At 41.2% G+C, this 13,291-nt stretch overlaps 1 protein-coding gene across 5 annotated transcripts in view; it reads right to left on the reverse strand.

Moving 5' to 3' along the window:
* Nucleotides 1–640: 640 nt before the first annotated feature.
* Nucleotides 641–13,291, reverse strand: part of pcbp4 (poly(rC) binding protein 4) — a 91,336-nt gene continuing 78,685 nt past the window's right edge. For 2 of the 5 annotated variants that reach the window (XM_065259830.1, XM_065259828.1), the window contains 5 exons: nucleotides 12,951–12,992; nucleotides 12,738–12,816; nucleotides 9,782–9,834; nucleotides 5,597–5,766; nucleotides 641–2,558 (listed from right to left, as the gene is read on the reverse strand). In XM_065259830.1, coding sequence (XP_065115902.1) covers nucleotides 2,219–2,558; nucleotides 5,597–5,766; nucleotides 9,782–9,834; nucleotides 12,738–12,816; nucleotides 12,951–12,992 — 684 coding nt within the window. In that variant the 3' untranslated portion in view covers nucleotides 641–2,218. Of the gene's footprint in view, nucleotides 2,826–5,596; nucleotides 5,767–9,781; nucleotides 9,853–12,737; nucleotides 12,817–12,950; nucleotides 12,993–13,291 lie in introns of all 5 variants that reach the window. The other 3 variants (XM_065259829.1, XM_065259827.1, XM_065259831.1) reach the window with 2 other exon arrangements.

A 13,291-nucleotide genomic window follows, 5' to 3' on the forward strand; every position in this document is an offset into this window, starting at 1 on the left:
GCAATCGCACAATCGCATTTTTTGGATGGACTGAATAATTGACAACGGGCCTTTGAAGTATTCGAAAATAATGCACACCCAAGGTTGTAATGCGGCCTGACGCAAAGCTGAGTTGTACCGCGGGTACCACAGAAATTGCTCTGGTGGTTATTTTAAGACATTTGACAAGCCAGGTGTGCGTTTATTGAAAAATAATGCATACACATGGAAAATTTTTCAGCCAATCAGAATCAAGCATTCAACAGCCCCATGGTATAATAGATTTATTGAACATTGGTGTCTTTTATCACAGTACTGTTGCCTAATAAAAAAGCCATTTACCACAGTTAAGGAGCTTTGCTCAGTGCCCGACAACATCTATACGTTGTAAAATCATTGTACTCTTTTGCTTAAGTGGCTTCCTGCTTTACTAAAACACTCAGCGTGCCATAGGACTTAGTTGTTAAACTGGCTTGTTTATGCAAGCTTTAAGTTTGAACAATATCCTATCATGTACCAAAAACAAAATAAGTCATTGTGCCTCCTGGCCCACACATTCCCAGCTATCAACACAGCTGAAAGAGGACAAAAGAGGCTGGATTACGTTAATACAGTGTTTATTATTCATTTGTATGGCAATGATGAATGGAACTAAAACAGAAGTTACATTTATGTCGAGGCTGACAAACTTTCCCAAACCTCGGAAAATTCAAGCATCCGAACGGTTTTCCGAACTCTCGTTGTGAAGTGCAACAGTGCATGTCATGGCCACACTGTGTCATTTCATATACAGTAGTTTGTGAAAAGGTGGTTACGTGTTAGGCTTCGGAATGGGAAGTATGGATATAATACAACGTATATATTCATGTGTGTGTGTATATATATATATTATACAAAGAATGGTTCGTAAAAGCATCATTGTTCTTGGGTTCGGGTTTCGTCAATCAGCTCTTTCTCAACAATGGTTTGTTCTGGGCTGTTGACATAGGATACTTCGCTGAACCACCCCCGAGATGTTTTGCATAGACGCCAAGTTAAATTCATGCAAATGAGTATGGGACAGACGTTTGAGAGAAGTATATCTAAACAAATAACCTAATGAAAGAAATCAAATGACAAGGTTACACAACATCTAAGTGTGAATGAGTGGTCACATTCAATTTTAGGACTCTAGTTTTAGAAAAATAAGTGTGATATTTTCTATATTAATTTGAATAAAAAGAAAAACAAATAGGAAGTCTGTGTAATATACTCTTGTGATCGAGCATAATCATAATGACTGTAGCTACAGTATGTTTACATCTAAATCTGGAACCAATATTGCTCTTCTGCAACACTGCCTATTTTAAAAGCCGTTGTCGTTGCTAGTGTGTGCGTGTAAGGGGCCGAGTCAACATGCAGCATTAGTTTACGACAAGGGAAGTCACCATGCATAGTAGTCATTTTACGCCATCAGAAACAGTGACGAAAACCCCTGACACACCTCCGTACGAGTTTCGAAAGAATAGCTACCGTTAAGTATTTGGACTTTTATTATGCTAGGCTTCACTGTGGCGCTGGACGCTTTCCAGAAATCGGTCTTGTTCTTGGTTACTCAGATGCGTGTCAGAATGGGTGTAACCATGATCGAATGGAAGATATTTGAAGATTTTTTTGTTTTTGTTTTTTTTTACCTGCAGCTGTTACAGAAAACAAACATTGATCGTAAAAGAAACACTCAATACGTACAATAAATAAAATAAATAACATTTTAAAACGAATGTGAACGAAACGTAAAAATGTAACACAAAAGCGAGGTTTAGATCTGTTGTCATTTTAAAAACATTTTTCTCCATATTTTTAATTTAATACAGATTTCTAAAAAAAAAAAAATTCAGAAAGTTGTATACAGAAGCATTCACAGACATCATATTGTATAAAAGCTGATACATAATAAGAGATTAGCATCAGTCAACAGTGTCGTACGTTATAAACTCTTTGCGGGAATATTTCATTGTTATCAATAAATAAGAGCAGACAAACGTGTGTAAAGATTTTGGGAAAATAGGAGATTAGGAATTGTCTATGGCTTTAGCGGCTACCTCAGCCAGAAAACAACGTAAAACAAATGATGCCATTATTTTCCTACCTTTCTCAGGACGAGCTACAAAACAAAAACGGAAACAAATTGGTGTAGACTACACGGCTACATCAGGCTAGAGGAAAAGGATCCTCGTCACTGGAAATTGGTGGAAGTTCCTCAGTAGGGTGCGAACTTCTGTCGCTCCGGTTTCTTGATGCCGTTAGCGGAAGAGATCTTGGCGGTGTAGGAAGCCAGGGTGCCGTGAGCGGGGGCAGCGGCCGCTGCGCTGGCGGCAGGTGCCGAGAGTGCCAGGAAGGGGACGGATTTGATTCCCAGGAGGCTGGAGAGGGGAAGGGTATAGGGGGCGCCCAAGATTGGAGCGTGGGGCAGGCCACCCATCGCTGCCAGGGCTGCGGCAGAGGACGATGCATGGGGAGCAGTCTGGGTGAAGCTCATGTTGAGGTCTACAGGGGTCGACATGGAGGAGGACTGGGCAGTGGATTTGGCGGTCTCTAAACTGTACGAGGAAGGGAGGGGGAGGAGGTGGAGGGGAGGAGGGTGGAGGAACAGGAGAGGGAGGCGAATGGAGAAGGGTTAGAAGGTCAAATAAAAGACATGTTAAACAAAAATTGAGAAAAAACAAACGAAAATCGAAAAGAAAAACAGAAACGAAAATCATAAGAGAGGTGTGTTTTGCTGGTGGTTGCAACAGATTATTTGAGGGGGGACCTTTGCACTCATGGGAAAGGAGCTGTTTAATTCGGGGTGATGGCGTGGGTAGGGGCTTAGGAAAAAGAAACAAAATGATTTCAATTTCAGTAGCATTTCTTTTAAATTTACACTGCAAACAAATCATCTTAAATCAGTATTTTTGGCTCGTTTTCCAGTACAAAAGACATTTACCTCAGAAGCAAAACATGCATAAGACTTGGATTTTATCCTGAATTCAGTTTATTCACATTTGCAAATGGTTTTCTTGTTTTGAAAGTCTATGGCCCTGTCCCAAATGGCACACTCCGGACTTGTGGTCCTCCTCAGAGTCCACACTTTGATGACATCATAGAGTGCAGACTTTAGGGACCCTTGATGCAAGTCAATGTGGGTGCACCAGAGTCGTGTTTTGGGACAGACTCGAGCGTCTCGCGGGAAATAAATAGGAAGAGAAGTTGCCCGTCAGTGTGAACTCCTCCCTTCCATCATCGGATTGGTCTGATTGCTCTTACGCAAGGACTTCTGGGTTGGTAAAGTGCGCGAAGTCATATTTTGGAACAGACACGAGGGTCACACCAGAAATAGGAATCAATCAGTATCAGTGTGAACTCCTCCCTTCCGTTGTCTGATTGCTCTTTCGCAATTAGGTTGGTAAAGTGCACGAAACCTGTTGCAGTGCCGGCTTCGCCGAAGACAGCATCAAGTGTGCAAAGGGGGTAGCTTATAAATGATAGATGGGACATCCCTACAGCAGGGTTCCCCAAATCTTACCCTGGAGGACCGGAGCACTACATAGTTTAGGTCCAACCCTAATCAAACTTACCCACCTGTGATTTTCTAGTGATCATGAAGACCTTGATTAGCAGGGCTGGAGCTAAACTCTGCAGTGCTCAGCCCCTCCAGGGTAAGATTTGGGGAACCCTGCCCTACAGACTCGTAGACTTAAGCCTGGAATACACTGCAGGATTTTTGCCCTCCTATAAGACCATTACCTTATCACACTGTGCGACATGGATCATTTAAACTTGGGTGCGACAGGCATGTAGACTGTACGATGATGAAAGCTTCGGCAGCTGCGTCACACGTTAGCACAACGTCACCAGCATGTGCTCGTGGTAAACAAATACCAGCACGCAGGTCATAGCAGCAAACACGCTTGTGCGGTGATCATGCCGAATTTCTGACACTGTCAGAAAACTATCGTAGGCTATCTTTGGACGCAAGACTGGGAAAGACTTTCATTGTACGACATAGGACCACTGATGAAGAGCCACGATCACAGAAATTGCAGCGATTGTTTTACGATGGCAATCTTTCGTCTGGGACAGCCAATAATCGTGCAGTGTATCCCAGGCTTAAGCGAGCACGTGCAATTTAAGGCCACGAGACTGAAAGTCCACATGAAGTGCGCCATTTGGGACAGGGCCTAAAACGTGAAAACAGTTTGCCAACTGAGTCAAAAAATTCAAGATAGCCTACATTATATTGAGTCTTACGCAGGTTTGATTCTCAGATTTTTCTTCGTTTTTGAAAACCACACAAAAATACTGATTAAGAAAATAGTTTGCAGTGTATTAAGTCGTCAAAAAAAAAAAAAATGCATTTGTCAACACGTTTCAAATTGCAAATGCATATAATCAAATGTGCGATTTGTTTGTTGACATTAAAAGGCTTATGTTGAATCGATCAAGTTGAAAAATCAAGTGGGGGTGTGTTCAATATGCAGAACAATCTGATGCAATGCAAGGAAACAGCTATCAAATAAAGTATTGTTAGAAAGTGACACTGACGTCTACCGATAAGACCTTCAGAAAATGAATAATCGTGTTTGATTTTGGCTTGAACTCATTAAGGAGTGCCTCCGTGATCTGCAAAAACTAAAGTAATATGACTTCAACTAATGAGAAACCACTAAAATCAATAATATTAAGACATAATCAAAACAACAAAATCTTTCCAAAAAATCTTCAAACAAACAAAACAACCTCCAATAAAATAATGAGGGGCTTCTCAGAATGGGTTTGACATTATGCACCAGTCTGCTTGTTGAACACACCTGAGACAAGCATGAATATTTCATTCAAGACCTAATTATTGCTCCCCATCAACATGCTGAGTCATAATTTGGTGGGAGAATTAATATGTAGTCGAGTCCATGCCACTGCATCTATTATTTCTCCGTCTGAAACGGCAGTAACTACTTGTTGAATGAGTCTCTCATTTCGAGTGGAGTCTAATTTATTCAATTTCCTCATTATAGTGAATATGCTTAGGTCCACAGTTTAAATTTTAGTCATCCCTATTTGAACTTTTAACTAACAAAACCTCTACATTTCTCTCCTTCCTGTTTGATTTGTGAGTGTTTAACAAATTCTACCTTGTGTTAATTGAATTGGCCTTAAAACTGTCATTTTTATAAAGAAACAAAACTATCAATTTTCTTACATTAGCGAATTACATTATGCAATGACGGGGAAGCCTTAAAAAAAATATTTCTTGCCTGCCACAACATTTTATCAAATTAGAAACCGCATAGACCTCGTGGAAGAAAATTACAGGCTGTCTATGAGGCAGCCCTGCCTTCGCTCTAACAAGCTTCTGGTTTGAAACCTGGCCAATTAATCCCTCGCCCTCCACATCATCTTGCTTTGTAGTTGTGCTACGCCATACGCTTTTCGGCCAGCAAACCATAGACTGGAAAGACCCAAACGTAATACTCCCATAAGTCAAGCATGTCAAAATTGGTCAGCATTATGTAGTCAAATGCAACCCTTGATAGACATACAGAGTTGTTAGATAGGAACACCCTGGGTCTGTTATGATGGGTTGGCGTCCAGTGCTTACCAAGATGTGATTAGATACTGGGCCAGGTTGATGCTGATTGGGGAGCCTGTGATGGTGACGTGTCGGTCACTGGTGCTGTCCAGTTGACTGCCGATTTTAATTTGGGCCCCGGATACCTGACGGATCTCGTTGATTTTTGTACCCTGCCTGCCGATTATTGAACCAATTAGCTGTGGGAAAAATGTGGATTCATTAATGGATCTCAAGCAAATGTGCACATAGTGAATGTTACAAAATTGCATCCCATCAAAACATCATAATATATAGTAAGAAAATTGGCTATCAGCCCTGGAGATGGACATAACTCAAAAGTTTAAGATTTATTAGTCCTATTGACAAATGTACCTGCTCATAACAGTCTATCTGTTTATGATCGGTATACTGCTAGATATTTGTTGCATGCAACATGCGTGGGCAATTTAATATAGTTTATTTATAGCTTTTTCCAGCAACCTTGAGTTTCTTTTTATTGCATTAAATTCAGACTCGTAAATCATAATTTCTCTTGACGTTGTGTTGTAGATCCAGCACCGCCCCTGAATTGTAATTCAGGAAACACAAACAGCTTAAGGCATTGAAGAACAATGATCAGTACCGAATGCTATCAAAACGTTTTGGTATTTCAAAAAATGAAAGCGGTTATCGATTCCCAAAACTAATCAGACAAACATATCAACTGTACGACTCTAAAGAAAACCAAAATATTGCATAGCTACAACTGGGACAGCTAGAACGTCCCCAGCGCTTGGTCAACTGCAATCCTGTCAAAATTCATAAAACATGACATATAATCCTACCCACCCACTTGCGTTGCTAAGTGACTATTGATTTTCCGGATCACCGTTTGCGGTCCCATGCCTATATCTAATGCGTTTCTAGACAAACAATTCGGTCTATTGCCGTGTGCATGCCGTCACATTTGCCTCTGCATTACTGTGAATACTGCTGTAGGTCGCTGAGTCAAGAAGGTGCAGGTTTATCAATGCATTCATCTGACAAGGCTGTGCCTACGCATGGTGCTACCTCTGTACCGAGCATCCGCTAATGGTTCTGTTTATTTTGTGGATCTAGACGGTTTAAACCGATGACAGGTGGTGAACTCAATTCATCCTATGTGGCGCATCCGGCTTTCGAAAATGTTGGGTGCTTGCAAAGCAAGAAGACTGATGAAAAGGAGATTCTGACTTGTCTAGAACTTAGCTAGCTTTGGTCTATTAAAGCAGCCGGTTGGGGACAAATCAGCACACCACACTTGATGGTGGACTAGTTATTTCTGGTTATTCCCCAAATTTGAGGTGTGTACAGTTGCACGAAGAGGGCAAGGGGGTTGGGTGACCCTTATGGCTTGGTGTCAAGCCTAGATGATGATAAAGTGAAATGACCCTAACAAGGATGAGTCGGAGGTTTATCATTCAAATGACTGACAGCTTGTCTTTTGTTAACCTCGTGTCCCAGCCCCCAACCTTCACTACAAGTGTGTGGATGGAAATGTGCGAACGAGTCTACGTGTTCCTCCACAAAGCATTCCTTTCCTCACAAGTCATTCAGACGTCAAAGCCTCTGATTCGACACACAGCTCTCCCCAGTGCCCGGGGTCTATTAATGGCGCAGCTGATTGTAGGCAAGCGTGTGTAGTAGGCCGCTGCCACCTTGATACAGAGCATTCCAGAATGCCCCGTGTACTGCACCATACATCTAACCAACATCCTTCATTAAGAAAAAGCCATGAGATATTCATGTGTCTCAGAGCCACAGGACATATAGACAAACACCCATAAAAACGGTACTCATTTTCGTTAACCTACAGTCAAGGTACTCTTGAAAATATACTTGGGTGCACTACAACCCACAAAAAGGCGGCTCACAGTGGCTCATTGTATCAGTAAGTCCCACAAGGGTGAAAACAATAAGCTATGGGTCAAATCTAAGCAGGAAAGATGCTTAAACTCTAGCCGAGCTGGAGACAGGTCTATTTTAAGTGTACAGCCATTGTCTGCTTTAATTTATGAAAATCTGGGGAGGATATGTCTCCCGCCAGCTAAAAGCAATGTTGCCAAAATTCCCATCCGCCTCTCGCAGAGCAGGTAGATATCTGACTTATGGACCCAGCTGAATCCCCCGCAACTGCCTCACTCTCAAGCTCCCATCTGATCCCGGTATAATTGCAACGTGTTCGTGGTGATTTAACGGGGATCTTTGCCACGGAAATAGCAGGTCGTCTGTAGAGAGAAACCTGATTGAGAATGATAAACAACTTCTTCTGCCAGCCGTTTGATGTCTGTTTGATGTCGCCTTGCTTTGGAATCGCATTGCTGTGAGGGTATTTCAATAATACATGCTCTCCTTCTCCCTGTTTATGCATTTGTGCTGGAATATGAATGTACGAGTTTGCTACGTTGGCCCCTGATTGGAAAAACTGATGCAGTTTCTTTGAAGTTTATCTTGTAATGTTTGCCGAGGTTTAGAAATGAGGTCTAGCGGCTTAGGAATACATTTGAGGAAAGTCAAGTTTCATTTAAGGCTGATGTCGGTCTGATACGAGCCGAATCTTAATGTTCCTGAGTGCCTGAAGGTAATCAATGATTAATGCTTGTATGGGATCGCTCCAGATAATGCAACCAGTCAACTACGCAAATGCTGATTCACTTCAAATCTGTCTGAGTAATCTGCCTCAATAACAAAATAATTTGCCCAACCACTTTCTCAAGTAATTCCCAAGTAAAGTCACAGATTTGACACAAAATTGAAAATGATTCACTAAGAATAACTGCACAAATGCACATGTGCAACCTACGTAGTTGTACAAACCCAGACAGCAAATGACTTTGGGCCGGATCCACACCGGAACTGCTGACTTCGGGCGGATCCGGCCCGGAGTCGCCTACTGTCTGGGGAATTGTTGCTGGATGATCATTGAGTATCACAATGACAACATTACATTATTGTTTACATCTAATTGTTTAAAGCTAAAATCTGTAACGTTTTTCATTAAAAAAACGTATTAAGCGAGTACATTAATATTATAAGCTTACAGTTGTGAATAATTTTTATTTATGATCTGTATGAGCTGTCCGGTATGATTTTTGTATAAAGGTAAGTCTGATTTAATTCGACTTCAATCCACATAAAGAATGTAAAGTTACCTGCAATTTTATGTTTCAAACAGAGATGGCGATAAAGAAGCAAAAGTTACGAATTCCAGATTGAAAATAAATACTACTGGAAATTAGAGATGCATCGATAAGGGCTAGTAATTGGTATCGGTTGACAAAAGCTGTTTTTCACACTATCTGCCGATAGTTTAAAAGCAGATGGTAGTTGAAGTCGATATATTCTGTCAATCAAAAGAGTGCAATGCAATCAATTTAAGCTACCTGTATAGAAAATGTAAAGAAACTTGACTAGTTTAATATTCAATATTAACGGTCATTTTGTGAATGAATAATGTATTCTTCCAAATTTCAAAACTATCAATATCGGCAGATATTGGTCAAAATAGTCGTCAATCAGGGAATTTTTTTTATATCGGTGCATCTGTACTGGAAATGCATTTTAAAGAAAAACTTTGTATCTATAACAAGCCCAGTGCTTTGTTTTGAAACCGATTTCTTGCTGGTACACTCACTAGTATCAAACACCAGTAAAGTGGCATTAAAATAACAAAGCAGGAGCAGCTGTAATTATAGGTTGAATGTGTGGTCAGAGTCTATGCTGGGTTCTCTGCCAGTCCATGAATCCTGTGATCTTAGAGAGATGAGGGAGCCACGGTCAACAGGCATGAAGGGAACGTCCCGCATGCCCCCGGAGTGCTGGCTCTGACAAACGGCTGAGGCTTTATTTACCATCTCTGTTTTGACAGCAGAGCAATGCTATGCACATCAGAAGCCATGACTGGGTTGAACTGGACCTCATACAATTGACAGAAAGCTAATTAAAGCACGGGTCGTGTATTTAATGAAACAAAAAAAGCTTTATGTAATCCTGCATGACCAAGCAGCACAAGAAAAGACAAACACACTGCTTTATAAAGCAATGCTGCCCTGATTTCCTTCTGCGAAGAGATTTTATCATTAACATCTTCAGATTTTAATCTCATTATCCCAATTAAAACTCCAAAGATGAAAGTACGGCTTTACAAACATTTGTCCTAAAAAAACACGTGCAACAAAAGTAAAGATCTCTTACGTCGTTTGGAATGAGGAGTTCTTGTGATGCCGTCTGGGAGCTGGAGTCCATGCCTGGAAGACGAACATATACTAGGTGAACAAACCACAGGAGAAATCACTTTAGTGTGTTTGTTTGCTTACAGTATGTCTTTAATTTACTATTTTCTTCTTTCCGTTGCAGTAAATTTGTAAGAATCTCGTTTCAGAGTAAAGTCACGCGCCCTGTTCCTCTCTACCACCATACACGGTACTTATCTTTCTTTCTCTGGGGAAACGTGGGAAAAGATAAGTGACAGTTTCAAGTGACTTTAGCTTATGTGATAAACTCTTTGTTAAAGGTGAAGTGTAATTTATGTGCCACTAGTCGCTCATTTAAGCTGCCTGACTGTGCTTGACGTTTGAAGGCTCGATTCTTCTTGAAGTCTACTTGCCTCGCCCTTATTTACTTTGGGAAGTTTATAGTAACAGTAATAAATATTATTAATAATTTAAATGTCAGTTTGACGTGGTTTGACATTAAGGGGGCATGCACACCAAGGCATTTATGCTGGAGTATGTTTTTTAATTGAAGCGCCATGCTTTTCAAAAATGCCAGCAGCTGGCAGGTTTTGTCCGCGCTGAGCATTGGCACACACTTAGCACTGAGAACCAAGAGAGAAATGCTCAGCTTGTCAATGTCACTTCTCACTCGGCCGTCCAATCACAGTGGAGGAGGGGTGGGACAAATATCACAACCATCAACCGGTGCATCGTTCAACAAATCAGAAGTATCATAGCAACCAAACGCTTTGCTGATAAAAAGCACCTAGAGTCAGCACCTGGCTAGTGGTGTACACGCCCCAAACTTACATTGCAAACAAACAGTAGGCCCAAGATAAAAGCTTATCTTTATGTAAGTTGCCTACTGTCCCTTTAACTCATTCTATCCCCCATAACCAATTTTTACAGTTCTCATGAAGCATACTTCTATCTAATAGATAAACCTGGATGTTATCACCTAACCGCTTATGACAGAGCTAGCCTTCTACTTCCTGTAACAGCGGGCGGTCCAGACCCAACACTGCCTTCTATCCCATCAGGGGCCTATTTAATAGACTGAAACATTGCCTTGACTGATGAGCTTTTACCTCCGACATAATCGAATTCCCCAGCCATATCACGAGTGGATGTGCTCTCGTAGTTTTACCGGCAGGAGGGGCAACTATTACATTTATTTCCACTTCTCCAATTGCTCGCAGGGCATTTTTTGATTCTCACATTTGCTGCAAAAGTGCTTATTTACCTTAATGTTCAACAGTCTGTTGGTTATAGGAACGCCTGCACGACAAACCTTTTGCTAAACAAACGTTGGGAATCTCCAGACAAGTTGAAAGGCATTGCAGAATAACTTGGGGTGGCTGTATAATTGGATGGAAAAATACGAGAGGCTAGGAGCGAGAAGAAAAGAGAGAGAGTCCCTCCTTTTGCTTTAGTTTGAAATTTGTAATGGCTGTGAAAAGCCCCAGGAGCTGCCTGTGAAGTCTTGTAAGGCTTGGCCCATTTTTGCAGGTCTAATCTACATGTGCCTGTATGCTTCATGGAGCTCAGGTGTATTAGCTTGAACCTGGGTGGCTGATGGCTTTTTGGTACGTCTGAGATCAAGCGCTTCCAAAGGAGTATATTTTAGGGTCTGTGCACTCTAGGGCCTGTTTAACATTTAACTCAATCTACTTTGTGGAGCAAAAATCAACAAGAGAGAAAACAATTTTCTCTGCATTCACATTGGAAGTGGAGTCAGATCACAAGATAACCCCTTAACAAGATAACACTATAGTACCTCTAACTGTAATTCCCCAGTGTACAGATCTGGTTCAGGTCGAAGTCTTTGTCAAACATTCAGGTTGGATACTAAATTAAATTAGTGCTGCTGTCGGATAATGGGTTAATGGGTTGGGTGTTCTGTTAATTAGTGCGGGTTCATCAAACAGGACACTGACTAATGCTGCGTGGCTTTTATGCCTTCTGTCAAGCAAGGATATGTTTTTAGAGTGGTTCTTGTAGTGGTTTCAGAAATCAGCCACCCTAATTTAGAAAATCGAGTGGAGCTTGGAAATGCGTTTTTAATGTATTTGCATTTGAATAAAGCCGCGTTACCGCTTTTGGATAAAACAACGCATATCCTTCTTCTTCGTTGGATAATTCCTCTGCTAGAAGCTCATGGATAGTAAAGGGTCCACTTTGGGATCTTGTCGAAGGGTTATTGGTAGGTCATCCGGGTACTCTTTGCCTACTGTTTTTGGAATACTATGAATTCGGACATACTACTTGCCTCGTATACTGCTTTTCGCCTACTATATAGTATGGAAGTAGACGGTTTCGGACGCTGCAATTTTGTGCCACTGTGTTAATTTTACACAATTAACTTCAGAATTACAAATATATGAGGATTTGCCGTTACAAAGCGGGAACTAGGGCTACACGATAAATCGCATGCAATAGTCACGCGCAACTCGTCAGTAAAGCCGGTTCTTTGATTCGTAGTAAATCGCCATCACCTGCTTTCAAATGGAGCGGCATTTACTACAAAGAGCCGTAGTACACTTACAAGCTGGGCCATATCGCATTCATTATCGCAGGTGATACGTCAACAATAATGAATGTGAAATAGCACAGATTGTCAGGGAACTACGGCTTTGTGTAGTAAATGGTGCTCCATCTGAAAGCAAGTAATGCCGATTTACTACTAATCAAGGAACCGGCTTTACTGACTAGATGCGCATGCAATCTATCGTGCAGCCCTAATGCGAGCAAGACAATGGACAAACTGGTCTCAGATCAGTACTCAGTTTGGTAAGGGTTTATTTGGAGTAACCCCTGAAACAAAGTGTATACCCATAACCAGACCTGCCAGCAGCTTTTGATCCTAAAAACCAACTGTGTGATTTGTCGTCTTAGATATAAAGATTTTTCCGAGAACTTGGATTGGGAAAACATACCAGACAGGACTTGAGTGGCTGTGGGCTGAGCCATGGGGGCGAGACCCTGCTGCATGGACAACTGGTGCAACTTTGCCAGCTGGGATAAAAACAGAAACACGAAGACATCACATTTAATTCATTTTATCAGACACAGTTTTTCATTCAGACACTTTAAACAAGCTAATACTTTACATATCTCAAACGTTATGCAGTAGATGAGGTTTTTCTTACCTCTGAGTGTGGAATGCCATATTGGTTTTGTACAGTATATGCCTGAGAAAGAAACAGAGATGAGTTCATATATAAACCAAATTCATGAAACATGAATTTCTCAGCACTTTTTTCCCCAACGTGAAGCACCATACCCCCATTTTTCTAAATAATTGGGGGAAACTGAACAAGGATCATCCCATATTTATAGTGTGTAGCAAAAGTGTAAACTATGGCCCTGTTTTTCCTAAGTTTCACTTATAAAATAAGTCAAGGTGTCATTAGGCAGATTTAAAGTCACAATGAAACGGAAGTAGCGATTGTCTTATTTTCCCCTTCATGACTTCTGAAATGAGAAGAAA

This window comes from Paramisgurnus dabryanus, chromosome 24 (assembly GCF_030506205.2).
Source record: "Paramisgurnus dabryanus chromosome 24, PD_genome_1.1, whole genome shotgun sequence".
In the NCBI taxonomy this organism is placed as follows: domain Eukaryota; kingdom Metazoa; phylum Chordata; class Actinopteri; order Cypriniformes; family Cobitidae; genus Paramisgurnus; species Paramisgurnus dabryanus.